At 36.7% G+C, this 17,715-nt stretch overlaps 1 protein-coding gene across 1 annotated transcript; it reads left to right on the plus strand.

The window, feature by feature from the left end:
* The first annotated feature begins 1,077 nt into the window (after positions 1-1,077).
* LOC141398188 (uncharacterized) lies at positions 1,078-2,757 on the plus strand. Its single transcript, XM_073975421.1, has 3 exons — positions 1,078-1,434; positions 1,500-1,741; positions 2,703-2,757. Coding segments are annotated over exons 1-3 (600 nt in total). The 3' UTR covers positions 2,704-2,757.
* The last annotated feature ends 14,958 nt before the right edge of the window (positions 2,758-17,715 follow it).

The raw sequence follows: 17,715 nt of genomic DNA on the forward strand, positions 1-17,715 counted from the left end.
ACGACAGAAAAATCCTTTTTTTGTACAAAAGGCATTTACTAATTTGTAGCAAGAGGCCAGTTTCAAATAATATCAACGGGCGACAGTGCGGTGGAACAGAATTATAACATAAAAATGGTTGATATAGTTTTTTTTTTTTTTTTGCAATGTTCAAACATAATAAAGAATTTGTAATTGTTATGATGTTCAAAATTGTTCATTACAAAAACGTGTTAGAGGCTATATACAAAAATTTAAAACCACAAACATTAAGCAACGATTTTATCTTTTATCGTTGAATTGCTCTTATCAAAAATTTCAAAAACAAAAGATCGCAAGAATGATTTTTCTAGATGTTGTTTATATGCCAAAATATTGGGCATAATATGCTACAAACGTTCAATTAACACAAATGAACATCTTGTTCTGAACTCAGTAACACTTACAGTCAGCCTAAAATTATGAATAAAGCCTAACGTGTTCATTATTTTTATACTTTCAAATATGTTGAACAATAATTATACCAATGTAGTTAAATAATTCTTTGTAATACTTCCTCCAAATACTTTACATATTTCTTGAAAAATTTAAAAAAGTTTAAAATTTTATTAAAAAATGAAAAAAAATGCAGCGTAAGCTAATATCCTATGGGAACGAAAATCATTTCCCGGGACCCCCCTGGCTACGTCGGTGGTTGGTTTACATTCGGCGTCGTTTCGTGATTTCCTGCGGAATCAAACAAAATTTATCATGATTTCGTATGTCCCGGGCCACACTAGCATAATTTCACTGAAATTTTGCGTTGTTAGGAGAAGGGGATGAGGGGATGAAACTCGTGTACACGGTTTCAAGAGTTTGCAAACTTTGTTATGTTGCAATATTCGTTTGAAACAATTTGACATATTTGTTTTCAGTTCCCTTTTATTTGACATTTTTGTTTTCAATTTTCTTTTGCTTGGCATTCTTTCAGTCGACATTACAACAAAATAGCTTTGTGAAAATAAAAGTATAAAATACGTGACATTAAAACAATAAAAGTTAATAAATTCGTTTATTTTTTGTGTAAAAAACATAAAATTCGAAGAATTGTTGCAAAATATGACACAAAAGTGGAAAAAGGAAACGGTGGAGCAGTTAATATTATGCGTACAACAGTATCCGAGTCTTTATAATGTACAATCGCCGGATTATGTTGATCGCATAAAGAATGCACAATGTTGGAACCAAATCCTATTAGATCTCCTTGTTTTGGATCCTGGTCTGGACTTAAAAGAAATCCAAAGAAAATGGAGAAACTTGCGAGTGCAATTTACCAAGGAAGAGCGGTTTGTAAAAAACTCCAAGAAAAGTGGTGCGGGATTGTTGGATATTTATGTTCCAAAACTTTGGTGTTATGACCTCTTAAGTTTTCCCAAATCTCATATTGCTATGAGAGGTAGCAAGGACAATATAGAGGTGCGCATTCTGAGAAAAGCAACTTCAAAGAGAGTAATTTTGTTTATTTGTTTTACATGTTTCAGAACATAAATCCGGAAAATGTCGTAACATTGTATGTGGAAAAAGACGAAATTATGGAAGAGACATCGCAAGAACCTGAAATGAAGGAAGAATTGTGGCTATTGGAGGACATAAGTGATGACCTTCCAGATGAACATTACAACAATGGCCCCAGCCATTCAAAGCAGAGCCGTGAGCACCGAGAGGAAAAATATGACATCGAAAACAAGCCACCAAAAAAAAACAGCAGAAGAATAAACCTTTGGTAAGTTGTTCGTAATTCAGTAGTCACACGCGCAAAATTTGCGGTAAGGAAAATTGAGATTTTGAGAGAGAGCGGAGAGGAAAAAGCCCCTCTCTACTTTTCCTCCAAATTTTGCGCGTGTGACTACTGAATAAAGTAACTTTTAAGTTATATTTATATGTTGCTACGTCAGAAGAACAACTCTTAATAACATCATGGGGCGTCATTCAATAAACTATTCTAAAGAGAAACAGTATGTTTCGTACATGACTCCATGCTGGAATTCAACTATCCTTGGCAAAAGTGAATGATTAACCAGGCACACATTGGCAATAAACCGAAGTTAGAATACAACTAAATATCGAACACTAAAACCAAACTTCACCGTTCAAAATAAACATAAAACAAGAGCTCGTTCCCAACTATTTATTGTGGGTTATTGTCCCATTACAGCAATGAAATCAACGGATTGACCTGATATTGTACATAAGGGGGAAACAAAATTTGGCTTGGTAACTTAATATTTTTTTAAACGTACACATTGTACGGTACACATTGTGAGTTCTGAATTAACCCAACCAGACCTGGGATATTCGTCATTACAACTCAAATAAAACCTCCTTTGCGTCATTTTGAAAGTGAACTTTTCTTCTTCTATTGATAGCCTGATTGACATTTGGAATACCCCTACTAGAAGCACCCCTATTATCTACAGGTTCTTTTGACATCTTTTGAGATTAAACATTGATTAGTGGTTTGTTCTTCTGACTTATAATATAACACAATTTCAAACATTTCAATAATCGTACAATTCATGACATATTTATAGAAGGTAGAAGTGACAATCAGCTGTATTTTTATTTTCAATGAAAACATTATTGTTTTTGTAAATTTGTTAGTTGTTGTAATTCATGCATCTGCCTTCTGTAAATATGTCATGTTACAATTCTGCCACTGTGAGTAATATTTTGTTATATTTCAGAATTGCTCAAATGAGGAAATTAATAATGAGCCTATAAAAAAGAAACAAATTGTAATAGCCCGTTTCCACGGTACGTCGTTCGTTCTCTATTCGTCGTTCGACCCTCAAATACGAATAAATTACTTGATTCCCCATACAAAATTCTGAGAACGAACGAAGATTTTTCTATGTTGTTCAAGTAGAAATACTCTCCGAACAACGATAAAATATGTCCCATCCCTAACAAATGAGAGAATTTATCGAAAAAAATAATTATGACATGTCTAAATTCAAATTTGAAAAATTTGTTGAAAACACAAAAACTTTTAGAAAAAAGGAAAAAGATGAATGAAAATTAATCAACTAAACATTTTATATAGATGCAGAAGGAAGATGTTTGTGTTTCCTTCTTAATTCCACACACATTTCTTGTCCATTAGTTCAAAATCGCGTAAAAAATCAGTAACAAAAAGGAAACAAATAACTGAAAGTCTGTATACACAAACATTGTTTTGACATGTCTCTCTCTCTTTAATTTTGAAAATAGAAACATATTAAAATATATTGAAAATACAAAAATATTCAAAATTTATGGAAAAACTGAATGAAATGTGTGTAGTTAAATATAGAAGATACATTTGAAGGAAAGTCTATTGCTTTCCCTATTCATTTAATGTATATTTTATGTGTTTTCGGTTCAAATTTTCGTGAAAACAGGGAAACAAAAATGAAGGAAATTTTGTTTATGTTTCTGTTAATTACGAATGGTGTCGTGGAAACGGGTTAATTCGTGTACGTCGTTCGACAGGCGAACAACGTAATTGAAACGCTCGTGTGAACATGACATAAGTAAGGTAGAAACCAAAGTCTACATAAGGTCGGCCCATAAACCCAGCTGACAATTTAGGTTCTCAACAAACGAATTATTGTGATTTGAGATATAAATACACTTATGCTAAGTTTACATTTACGAAATCCACTCGATTTCAAATGTCAATTCCACAGCTCAAACGTCAAATGAAATCTCATCTGGATTTCATTTGACGTTTAACCTATGGATTTGACAGTTGAAATCGAGTGGATTTCGTAAATGTAAACCAAGCATTAAAGCCGACCTTGTATAGACCTTGGTAGTAGGCCTATACAAAAATGAAATCACTTAATTTCGTGATTTCTGCGAAATCAACAGCAAAATCACAGTACACAGGATATACAACCCTGCTTTTGTCTAAAAAAGTACAAAAAGTTGCAACACTTTTCACGTATCACAATAAACAAGGTAGATGGTCAATTGCTGCAACAAAAAAATTTAGTATCAAAATTTGTAAAAAACGTGAAAAAAAATTTTAAATAACTTTGTTACAATGTACTTGTTTGTTTTGTTTTTGGTTGAAGTTTCAATCTCATTTGATTGTTTTTAAGTCTAGAGTGTTACCCCCAATGGCTTAAACTTCATCATTACTCTCTATTACAGAGAGTAATGTTTTTCAAAACGAACTGACAGTGTTGCAAAATTTTACTGATCGCTACCAATATCATGATTTCGTCCCGGCGAAGGGAATTATCAATTGGCTTCTCAGTTTTTGAAATGATGCCTTTTTAACGAAAAACCGAACTCTTTAAAGTCCAATTTACATATGCACATTAAATGATTTCGTTTTACGAAATCCTAGAAACAAATGAAGTGTACCCAGCAAACCAAATGTCGGATGTCCGACATATCGAAACAATTTCGGAAGCAAAATCGTTCAGATTTCGTATCGATTTCTATACGATTTTTCGTAGGGGAATTTGTTCAGATTTCGTTCCGATTTCGGAGAAAATGTCGGAAGTAAATTTCCCTTCGAATTTGCTAATGTTTTACTTCCGATTTCGTTACGAATTCGGATCGATATGTCGGAAACAATTTTCCCTTCGCACAACAACCACCTTTTATATATATCTAACAAGTAACATTTTAGTTTGTTGTCGAAAAACAAAATGGTTGGTTATAAAATTCGCATATACATTTTTTTAAATATAAATGCAACATATAATAATTCAAGCTAGTGCTGATAGACTCAACATATTCGTACACAAAGTTTACGTTGTTCTACTATAATTACAAAATGATAACAGTGAAAATCATTAGATATCTTTGAAATTATAATCTTCCAATAAAAAAAATTATCAATAAAAAAGAGGCATCAGAGAAAAATTTTTTCCTTCGATAATCATACGAAATTATTTCAAAAATTGTTCAGAAACCTTTACGAAAGTTCGGAAGGTACCTCAGATTTTCATACGACATTATTCCGAAATCGTTTAGAAATCTGTACGAAAATTCGGAGGAAGAAATTCGAATTCCGAATTTCCCAAGGATTTTCTTCCGATTTCGTTGCGAATTCTGACCGAAATCGATCCGATTTCGCTCCGACATTTCGTTCCGAAATTATGTCAACCACTTCATACAACTTTCGTTAAGATATCGTTACGATTTCGGATCAGATATCGGACGTAGCGTCAGAAATTTGTTCCGATTTCGTTACGATATCGGTACGATTGGTTTGTTGGGTATTTACGTATGTTTTTTGCGTCATTTGCTTACGCACACAATCGCATATACACACGGATACAATAACACATACACACGCACACAATAATTTTAATTCCGAAAAAAATAAGAATTTCACAACACTAATATTTACCAAATAACTTGACATAATTCAAAATTAAAAAATATAACTTTTGCAAGTTTTTTAACCATTTATTTACACTTTTGTCATCGTTTGAGTATTTTTGTTTTTCTACAACACACACAAACATACAAAGACATCATAAAACAGTTGCATTTTTGGTAGTTTATGACGAAAAAGCAAGGTTGCGTATAATAGTATGGTGTTTTCGTGCGTTGTTTAGAATAAATGACGCAGCTATCGTCATTTATTTTTGTATGGTAAATGACGCAAAATGTTGCCTGTTTTAGCAAATAAATGACGAAACAGCCCTAAAACCTGTTTTTCGTGGTAAAGTATAAAGCACATGAGTGTCTAGTATTCTCATATGAATGAGAATCACACTCACTTTTCGGCTTTTCCAAAGAAACACCAAGAACAAAATATTTTGCAACATATCAGCACGTATCAACTAAGAATTCTTCGAATTCTGTGAGTTGAAAAGAACACCAACACAGTTGCCTGTGAGGCTGTTGTTGGAATTTTGTTTTTATTTTTAAACAAATCTCCCCGACGCGTGCCATTCGTGGTTTTTTTGTTTGTTTTGTTTTTGGTTGAAGTTTCAATCTCATTTGATTGTTTTTAAGTCTGGAGTGTTACCCCCAATGGCTTAAACTTCATCATTACTCTCTATTACAGAGAGTAATGTTTTTCAAAACGAACTGACAGTGTTGCAAAATTTTACTGATCGCTACCAATATCATGATTTCATCCCGGCGAAGGGAATTATCAATTGGCTTCTCAGTTTTTGAAATGATGCCTTTTTAGCGAAAAACCGAACTCTTTAAGTGTCTAGTATTTTCATATGAATGAGAATCACACTCACTTTTCGGCTTTTCCAAAGAAACACCAAAAACAAAATATTTGCAACATGTCAGCACGTATCTAATGATGAAGTTTAAGCCATTGGGGTAACACTCCAGACTTAAAAACAATGAAACAATGTACTTTTTTAATGGTAATGTTAGAAAAAAAGAGCGAATTGTCAAAAATTGCTTCCCATACAATTTTCTTAAAAATACGGGAACCGAAAATTGACGTAAATTGCAAAAACTCCAGCAGAAATGTTAAAATCAACGTATCAGCATTCATGTTTAGATGGCAATGAATATGCTGCTAGTTTCCACTATTCCAAAATTGTATGGCAGAAAACGGGAGAAGAGGGTGTTATTCGGCGCTATTTTTGTTTAAAGAGAAGTGCAAGTCTTGTTATATTTCGGAGTACGGAAACGCATTTTTAGCACTAAACGGGAAAACTACTGCAAGTAGTAATATTTGGCAGGTTCTGAACACAACTTTTATCTATCAAAATTTACCCAGCAAAAAGTTTGCATCCGCGGATGCAGTTAAATCACTAGAACAATTGCCACTGGAGTATATCTTTTCCTATGAATTTTACAAGAGAGCGCGCAGCTAGGATGCACTCCATTTTGCTTCCACGGCAGACAGCTAGGATGCACTCCATTTTCGATCCAAATCACAGCCTTTGATGTAGTGTTTTGGATTGAATTTAAATGCAGTCTAAAGATGCTATAAAATGCAAGCCATTCCAAATATCCCAAAATAAATAAAATACATTTCTTATTTGTGTAAAACAAGAATATTAACTTTATTACATTACACAAATTACAAAAATGCTCCAATCATGGTTTAATAAGAAAGCTTCCTGTCAATTTAATTTTTTTCTTTCGACTGTTCCTAAAACGTCAAAACAATATACACAATCTTTGTATGTGTGTGTGCTGTTTGAATAATATGCCAAACAATTTTAAAAGCAATCGAATTTAATGGTTTTTAAAGTAGTTTTTAGAACATTTGTATGGAAGAAATTTGTCAGCTTTTCATTGAAACAACCATTTTATCATATCCACAACTCGATTATGTGGAGAAACCTTGGCCCTTCATTCATTTTTCGTGTTTTTTTATAAAATGCTCAACATTGGTATTATAAACAAACACATTTGTTGCTTTTGTGTTTACTAATTTTGATGTTTTAGGAATTCAGGAAAAACAAGGGTTCTATAGATTTTTTTCCACTTAAATCTACCTCTTTACTTATACCATGGCTTCAATAAATTTAATCCTAATTGAGTTTACTCCTCTGCTCTGCATTTTATGACACAGCAACTGATTTTGCTTCATCATCCAAATGGTTTTCCATTTTTCCTCCTGCTCCACTTCAAAAATAATTTGCGTCTCGTGAATTACAGCAATGTTCGTAAATTTAGTTTGTATTTCTTTATTTTTTTAAACAAATTCTTATAATTTTAGACACTCTTTCTTGTGTTCAGAAAAGAAGACTGCGACATTTTTAAGGATCAAAAAATTGGCTTGCTTGGCTAGGTATCTTTAAGCGAGTGCTTCAAAAATGTATCGAGCTGAGTGCATTTTTCATAACTCGTGTGGACTGCATCGAAAGATGTATTGAAATCATAACTCTGCTTTGCACTACTTCCACACTTTTTTGCTGGGTATTATTACGATGTCTCAACGATAGAATCATTTTTTATTTTTTCATTTGTTAGTACTATACACAATTAATACGATATTTAGATAATTTTCGAAATAAAGTTGTAAATGTCTATATTGTCGTATATTTTTGATGCCTATTCAATTTACAACAACTTTTTTTGAAAATTCATGTTCGATCAGCATATGCGCATCTACCTTGATCATTGTGATATGTTCGAAATCAAGAACAAATATTTCAAGATTTCGTGAAATACAGTGGATTTTGGAGCGTAAGTGTAAACTTGGTATATGAAGTAGTGAAACCCATGTACATGCCAGCAAAAAAAGTTTGGAAGTAGTGCAATGCAGAGTTATGATTTCAATATGAAAAATTTGTAGATGAGAGATGGTGTGGAGAGGCAAAGGGTTACCATATGCCACACCTCTCTCTCCTTTAAACTGACAATTGCCGCAAGGAAAATTGCCTATAGACGAAAATTGATTTTTTTATGTTTCTTTTTGACATTGCTGCCAGATCTACCATTTTTCCGTTCCTTTACTTTTCTGGTAAAAATGTTCATGAGAGAGCAATTTTGACACTTTTCTCTTTTACCACCCTTACCATTAAAAAAGTAAAGGAACAAAGCTAATATTAATTGGTCTGTTCCTTTACTTTTGAAAATGGTAAAACCGGAAAAAGTAGTAAAAATTGTAAACCGCTCCCATATGAATTGTATGGCGTCTGAGGTAAAGAAACGCTTTTCGAGTAAAAAGTTGTAAAACTTGAAAATTCTTTCACGTAACGCTGCAGTTACACATGCCAGAAAACTGGTGCCAATTGAGTACACGTATTATACTCGAAAATGCCGAATAGATGTTCGACTGGCAGCCTGTTTTCTTGCGTGTTTACACATGCCAGTACAAGTTCAATTTCAAAATTATTTTAAGCCGCATATAACACACAAAATTGCATTATATTTCAGATTCTAAACACAATTCACAACATATTTTATTATTTTTCTTTTATTTCGTTTTAAACATGTTGTTACGGAATTAGATTTAACTAAACTCCGTGTAGACGTTGTTTTATTCCCCGATACGATTTGTACCAAATAAAACAGGGTTCGTTTTAGATTACGTTTCTACAATGCTTTATTTACTTTATTACACTTATTCAGAACCGACTTTAATTACAAAGCACACAGCAAGTCTCTAGTTAGCACGCAGCTCTTATTTAACCGAACTGTTCAGTTCAACGCTTAAAACACAACTCAACTCGTCATTGCCAGTTCCCCTGTATTTATACCCCAAAGTCTCCCTGTTCTAGAGCCCTCTAGAACACATATGACAACACCTCGAATCTGTGCAGCGAACACACAGACGCACATTCGCACTAAGCGAACAACCATACTCACATACATACATGGGGGAATACAAGCGGACGACAAGCACAGTAATGACGTAATTACAACAACAAACAAATGCAAGAAATAAGAAATGACAACTAACGATAATTACAAACAAAAGCACATTAATCAAAGGTAAAGTAACATCTAGAATAATGAAGAGAGTTCTACATGGTAGTTGTTGTTGCTTAAATAAAGTAACTGCGTAATAAAAACTTTAAGTTACAATTCAAATTTTTAAATTAACGGAATTTAAACTAAACTAACTTAAACCTATCAGTTACATTCGTAACAATATTGTTTTCAATCATAAATATATTGAATATGGTATTGCCGTCTCTTCAATATTGTATAATCCCAGAGGGGAAATTATTTATCAACCTATATTTTCATGAAAGACATCAAAATTATGTATTTATTTACCACTAATATATTGCAGCTACCGATATGTACTATTTTTATTTCATAACCTTTTTGAAAATATGCATAAAATCTTTGCATTCTTAAAAGAAACAAAAATGTACATGGATCAAAAAATAGTCTCGGCAACTCTTTTTTCATTTTCGACATATCACTGCATGGTAGAACAAGAAAAGGTAGCAGCAATACCCAGCTGACTGAACTGGGTTGTAGTGTTAGTGTCAAATTCCATACGACATTTTATGTATTTATTTCTATGTTCGATGTATATTAGGGATATATATTTTTGAAGAACAAATTTATTCATCAGAAAAAAACTATTTCCCATAAAGACGGCTTCATATCATTGACATGTAACCTCCTACAGGTCCGAACGACATGCCGCACGCTAAAACACCGCTTATAGAGGCGGTACAATATTTGTTAATATGTGTGGTGTTTTGTTAAACTTGAAAATAATAAAACCCTAATAAACATGTGCTTTTTTGTTTTCAAAAGCAAACGATTGAAGCAGCTTCTCTTTTTTCAATGAATTACCAGCGACCCCAAACATTTTTGCAAGAATTCTACTTTCTGCGAGAAGTTATGCATTTAGTGGAATGATATGGAAACATTCAAATTGAAAATCTAACGAGTTTTCATTCATGTTTTCCAAAATATTCAACCAAATGTGAAAAATTATTAGTTTTTTAAATTCCAATAATTTATAGAAATTTCCTTGTTTTGTTTACAAATACAACTGACAGTAACGTTACAAACAAAAACAAATTCCTTTGTGGTTGTTGTTCGAGTTGTATTTGTTGTAGTATTAACTTTACCTTGTATTTGTTCTACCATGATATCACTGGCAGCCAGTTCAAAATTTTACTGGCATGAAAAATCTAGTGCCAGTGGAGTCGACAATTCAAAAAATTTAATTGTGGTAATAAAATATTGTGTATGTATTGAATTTTTCGAACTGTCACTGGCATGTGTAAACGCTGGGTAAAGGAACAGAGCTAATGTTAATTATTTTGTGTTGTTTTTTGGTTTATTTATGTCTTTTTTGTTTTTATTGGTATGAGAAACACAACAAACGCGAATGGTAAAATAAAGAGGACACGCAAAAATCTTAAATTTCACGTTAACGTGTGTGGACACTAGCGAAACTTAAAAAGAAAATTTAACGAAATTGGTTTCAAGAAACCTTGCTAGTCTGACCATCGACTATACAGACTTTCAGTTATTTGTTTCCTTTTTGTTTCCGATTTTTTGCGCGATATTGAACTAATGGACAAGAAATGTGTGTGGAATTAAGAAGGAAACACAACCATATTCGTTCTGCATCTATACAAATGTTTATTTCATTAATTTTCATTAATATTTTTCCTTGTTTATAAAATTTTTTGTGTTTTCAACAAATTTTTCAATTTTGAATTTAGACATGTCATAATTTTTTGATAAATTCTCTCATTTGTTAGGGATAAGACATACTTATTCGTCGTTCAGAGAGTATTACTAATCGAACAACGTAGAAAAATCGTCGTTCGTTCATAGAATTTTATGTGGGGAAATAAGTAATTTATTCGTAGTTATGGGTCGAACAACGAATAGAGAACGAACGACGTACCGTGGAAATGGGCTATTACGTTTAAATTTTTCGTTTTGTTGTTGCCGGAAAATGAACTTTATGGCGACAGAATTTGACGCGTCGGGCGACTTTTGCCATACGTAATGGAAAAATTGCATAAATGTGGTTTTGTTAATAAAACAATATTTTTATTTGTTTTAAACTGACATGTTTCCAAAAAAATACAATTCCGCCTGAAAAACAAGAGTGGTTTCATTACGAAAAAAAAATTTCGTTTTTCGGTTTCTGAAGAAACTAAATACGGGATGAATTCCACTTTCGATCGGAATTGGTTTCTGTGACATGCCTGTATATCCGTTCAAAATATACTGTTACGGAATTAGATTTAACTAATCTCCGTGTAGACGTTGTTTTATTCCCCGATACGATTTGTACCAAATAAAACAGGGTTCGTTTTAGATTACGTTTCTACAATGCTTTATTTACTTTATTACACTTATTCGGAACTGACTGTTATAGATAAGTACACAGCTTTACTTTACTTCTTTACTAGTCGATGTTTACACTTCGGTATAAAACTCACAACTGCTCACTGTTTGGCCGGAATCTCATATTTATACCCAAAATCTCCTTGGTCTAGAATTATCTAGAAATCTGGCAACATCTCGAATCTGTGCAACGAACACACAGACGCACATTCGCAATAAGCGAACAACCACATTCACATACATACATGGGTGAAATACGAGTGACGTAATTACAACAACAAATTTAAGAAATAAGGAAGTAACAAACTAACAATAATTACATGATTGTTGCAAAACAAAACAAACGCACATTAATAAAAGGTAAAGTAACATACAGAATAATGAAGAGAGTTCTACATGGTAGTTGTTGTTGCTTAAATAAAGTAACTGCGTAATAAAACTTTACGTTACAATTCAAATTTTTAAATTAACGGAAATTAAACTAAACTAACTTAAACCTATCAGTTACATTCGTAACATTGCCTCCCGCTTAAGCCTGTTCGTCCCGAATAGGCACAGTTCCCTCTCTGTGGTATGGGCATTGGTAACACACTGCCTCCCGCTTAAGCCTGTTCCTCATGACCTGGCACAGTTCTCGTTCCATAGCGGGCCAACCGTTCTAGATGTACCACCTTCATCTTTGATCTAGGGCTGTCGCTCTTCTGTATGCGATACACGACGTCATTTATTTTTGTGACTACCTTGTAGGGGCCTTCCCAGTGCGTTTGTAATTTGGGGCATAGTCCTTTTTTCCGTTGTGGGTTGAACAATAGTACCAGTTGCCCTTCTTGGAACCCATCAGTATTTGCCGCTCGATCGTACCTCGCCTTCATGCGATTGCTGACCATTTTTATCCGATTGCGTACTGCATCGTGGACTTCACTGAAAGAGTTTTGACTGTTTTCATCGTTATCAATTTCGGGGTTTGGTGTGGCACCGAAGATCAGGTCACCAGGCAGCTTCAATTCATTCCCGAACAAAATTTTGGCTGGGGTTCGAGATGTGGAGTCATGAATGGCCGACCTATAGGCTAGTAGGAATTTTGGAATATGCTCATCCCAGTCTCTTTGGCCGCTATCTACCACCTTTCGTAGATGCTCTTCCAGGGTGCGATTAAATCTTTCCACCATGCCATCTGATTGTGGATGCAGGGGCGTCGTCCTCATTTTCTTGATTCCGTAGGTGTCACACATTTCTTTGAAGATCGCTGACTCAAAATTTCTTCCTTGATCGGAATGAACCTCGGATGGGACACCATAGCGACAAATCCAATTCTTGCTAAACACATCCACTATTGTCTTGGCTTCCTGGTTGGGAATGGCATAAACCTCTGGCCATTTGCTGAAGTAATCCATGACCACTAAGACATACCGGTTTCCAGAGTCGCTTATTGGAAACGGTCCAGCCACATCCATTGCGATTCTTTCAAATGGAGCTCCTGAATTATACTGTTGCATGTGGCCTCGACTCTTCCGGGTTGGACCTTTAGCTCTTATACACCTCTCACAGTTGGCAATCCAGTCTGCGATGGATTTCTGACAGCCGACCCAGTAGAACCTCTGCTTTACCTTTTCGGCAGTCTTTGTCACACCAAGGTGTCCTCCACTTGGCCCATCGTGAAACTCTGACAAGACATCTTTTATTTTGGAGTCTGGTACGACAATCAAGTTGCGGTGAGTTTTTCCATCGTCGCTCTTCCACTTACGATGTAGGCACCCATCTATTAGAAGTAGACTGTTCCACTGGGCCCAATAAGATTTCAAAAGTGGGCTTTCGGGCGCTATTTCTTTGCGACTAGGGCGCTCGCCCGTTTCCATAGCAGAAATTATTTTGCCTAGGGTGTGATCTTTTCTTTGTTCCGCCGACCAATCCTCGCCGGACTCAACCTGCAGTAGCCGGACATCGACGATGCTTGCTTTGGCTTCAGCCTTCGAGCAATGTCTACATTCAATTTTGCATGGCCGACGAGACAGGGCATCAGCATTACCGTGTTTTCCACCTTTTCTGTGCTCGATACTTAGGTCATAACTCTGAAGCCTCTCGATCCAGCGGGCCAATTGACCTTCCGGGTTCTTAAACTGGAGCAGCCATCGCAGGGCGGAATGATCGGTTCTTAGCAGGAAGGGCTGTCCATACAGGTATTTGTGATAGTGTTTGATACTCTCCACAACTGCCAGAAGCTCTCTCCTCGTCACACAGTAATTCCTCTCAGGCTTTGACAATGTTCGGCTGTAGTACCCGATGACTTTTTCCTGGCCGTCTATTTCCTGGGAAAGGACACCACCGATCCCGTATGCACTGGCGTCAGTGTCCAACACAAACTTACCGCCCGGTACAGGGTACGCCAAAAGAGGGGCTGTGCAGAGCATGTCTTTGAGTTTTTGGAATGCCTCTTCCTGATCGTTGCTCCACAGAAATTTCTGCCCTTTTTGAGTCAATCGGTGTAAGCTTGCGGCAATGCTGGCAAAATTGGGGACAAACCGACGGTAATAGGTGCAGAGACCCAGAAAACTTCGCAGCTCATGGAGGTTTCGAGGCTGCGGCCAGTCTCTGACGGCTTTAATCTTCTCGCTATCCGTCGATACGCCCTCCGTCGTCACATGGTGCCCCAGGAACTTCACCTCTCGCTGGAAGAGGTTACACTTCTTCGGGTTAAGTTTTAGACCCGAAGACGATAGCTGCTGGAGTACATTCCTTAAATTCGTGAGGTGTTCGTCGAAGGTCTGTCCCATGACTATGATGTCATCCAAGTATATAAGGCACGACTTCCACTGCAATCCTTTCAGCACCCGCTCCATCAGCCTTTCAAAGGTGGCCGGGGCGTTGCAGAGCCCGAATGGCATGACATTAAATTGCCAGAGACCGCCGTTAACGCCAAACGCTGTCTTTTCCTTATCTTTTTCGGCTATCTCTACCTGCCAGTAACCACTCTGCAGATCGAGGGTAGAGAACCATGACGTCCCGGCTAAGGTGTCTAGTGTGTCATCGATTCTTGGGAGCGGGTAGCTATCTTTCTTGGTGACATCATTTAGTTTTCTGTAATCCAAACAAAATCTGGTAGTTCCATCTTTCTTCTTGACCAGTACTACTGGGGAACACCAGGGACTCGACGACGGTTCGATCACACCACTCTCCTCCATTTCGCTTATCAACTTCTGGACTTCGTCCCTTTTTGCCAGTGGAACGCTTCTTGGGGCCTGTTGTATTGGTCTTGCGTCTGCTGTGTTTATTTCATGTTTCACCACCGATGTTCTTCCTTGATGCCCTTTTGTAGACGCAAAGGTAGAGGCATGTTTCCATAATAACTGCTTGGCCTTGTTCTTCTCGGAAGGTAATAAGTTCTGTGTCCACTCTTTGATGTAACCATCGAGGTGCTTCTTTTCCGTGGCTGCTGATTTTCCGGTGTTATTTTCCAAATTGATTACAGCTTCGGCTGGTGTACATTGTCCAACGTCGGAAAATTGGCAAATTTGTTCTTGCTTATCTGACAGGTTCAAAACTCTAACTGGAATCAATCCATCGTCGTTGCTTTTCACCAGGGCATTCGCTATTAAGATGTTACTATTTTTGTTCTCTGCTGGTTCCACCACCCACAATTTCCCGACTCCACAATCTCCATCCATTGGTACCCATATCAATGTTTCGGCACAAGGCGGTATAATCTCTGGATGTTCCGTAGTCAGACGTCTAATAGGTGTGTTTTCATCGTAGCCCATATTTAATGGAATTTCCACATTGGACCATGTCATCACACGTTCTTTCATATCGAGATTAAGACCAAAGGCAATCATAAAATCTGCGCCTATGATAACTTCGTCTACGATATCAGCCACTATAAACTCGTAATCGACCGATTTATTGGCAATAGTAAGTCTCACGGTTATCTTTCCATGTACTGCCGCAGGCTCCCCCGTTGCTGTGCGCAGTCTGACTCCATTTAGTAGCGTTATCTCTCCTTTTGCCAGATCTGATCTGATGATTGACTTTGATGCGCCTGTATCCAAGGTCAGAATTCGCTTGTCGCCATTGATGTAACCAGTTGTTGTAAGGTTGTGGTTTTTCTGCTGTACAATCGCTATGGAGATTGTGGGGCCGTCGTCGATGGGAGCCAGTTCACGCCCCGCTGGACTGGCTCGATTTAGTTTAACGGTGACTCATTTGCAGAACGTTGAGCCACTCTTTTACTTTCTTTTGACGGGGATGGTGACGATGACCTCGATCGCTTGCGCTTCGCTCTACATTCACGCGAAAAATGACCCATTTTGCCGCAATTGTGACACCTACCCTTGGCCTTAGTTGGTGCTGCCGTATACCTTCCTTGTAATACCCGCTTCATTGCTGCCTCGATCTCGTTAACACGATATTTGGGTTCATCGAACTCGGTATCCAGTTGGCGGACCTTGTGAGTCTGGGGATTGGTGATTATTCTTGCCGTCTCTTGTGTAAGGGCGTACGACACGGTTTCAGCAAATGACGATTTTGGTGACGCATACGTTGCACGTTTGATCTCGGCGTCACGTATACCATTCACAAATGTTTCGATTTTCATACGGTCCAACAATGGATGGTTTTCTCCTGGATACGTCATTAGCACCAAACGTTCTACTTCCGTTGCGAAGTCCTGTAAGGTCTCATTTGGCTTCTGTACTCTTCCCCTTAATTCCATTAGGTAGATGTTTTGCTTATGTTCGCCACCGTACTTGCGTTCGAGAGCAGCCATTATATCCCCATAACTGTTTCTAGAAGCGGCGGGAATACTCTGTAATACGTCAGCAGCATCACCCTTCAATGCCATAAGGAGTGACACCGCCTTTTCGTTGTCGTTCCAAGAATCTCTAGCAGCCACTGTCTCGAACTGTAATTTGAACACATTGAAAGAGGTAGAGCCGTCGAACACTGGAGGCTTAATTTTTAACGCGTTATGGATAGCTCTCACTGGGCCGCTTTTGATTTCCAGTTCCGACATTTTCTTTTCTATGCCCAGAATCTTCTCATCTTGAGCCAGAAATTTCTCATCAACAGACAAAATCTTTTTATCCAACTCTTTAATTTGTACCTCCATGTTTTCTACTCTCTTTTCAATCACCATCGTGATGTTTTCGAGTTTCTCGTTAATTGTTCTAGAATTTACCTCTAATTTCTCTTCCATGCCCTTAGCGATTTTTCTAGAGCTCTCTTCTAACTTTTCCTCTAATTTGTCGTCGAATTTGGCAAATCTTTCCTCCAATTTTCTGGAATATTCTTCACTCTTTCTGGAATTTTCTTCCATTTTAGCATCTAATTTCTCCATCATTTTACTGGAATTTTCTTCAACCATTCGACAATTTTCTGCTTTCATTTCCATCACAAGTCTGGAAGTTTCTTCGCTCTTTCTGGAATTTTCTTCCATTTTAGCATCTAATTTCTCCATCATCATAGCCAGCATTGATTTCAAATCGTCACCCCTGGCAGCTACCGACGAAACTTCCTCAACGCTGGATTCGCCCTTTGCCGATAACTCGACTTCCTCCTTCTCGAACTCATATTCATCGATGTTCATTCCACGGCGCTCCAACTCTTCCAACAAGCGTTTTTGTAGTTCGGCCTTGTTGCCAGTAGAACACAACTCCAACTTACTTAGCTCCTTCTTCAAGTCTTCCACTCGCAGATCCTTAAACTTCATTGTAGGATGATCGTAATCTCACTGCTGACACCAATTGTTACGGAATTAGATTTAACTAATCTCCGTGTAGACGTTGTTTTATTCCCCGATATGATTTGTACCAAATAAAACAGGGTTCGTTTTAGATTACGTTTCTACAATGCTTTATTTACTTTATTACACTTATTCGGAACTGACTGTTATAGATAAGTACACAGCTTTACTTTACTTCTTTACTAGTCGATGTTTACACTTCGGTATAAAACTCACAACTGCTCACTGTTTGGCCGGAATCTCATATTTAT

The sequence above is a fragment of the Musca autumnalis genome, unplaced genomic scaffold (genome assembly GCF_047663935.1).
Source record: "Musca autumnalis isolate F117 unplaced genomic scaffold, ASM4766393v1 scaffold_3, whole genome shotgun sequence".
Taxonomy (NCBI): domain Eukaryota; kingdom Metazoa; phylum Arthropoda; class Insecta; order Diptera; family Muscidae; genus Musca; species Musca autumnalis.

What these genes read in the sequence shown, in the direction of transcription:
- LOC141398188 (XM_073975421.1), top strand. Translation starts at nt 1,078, where the DNA reads ATGACACAAAAGTGGAAAAAGGAAACGGTGGAGCAGTTAATATTATGC. An exon ending in GTAGCAAGGACAATATAGAG is followed by an intron (nt 1,435 to 1,499) that starts GTGCGCATTCTG and finishes TACATGTTTCAG; the next exon opens with AACATAAATCCGGAAAATGT.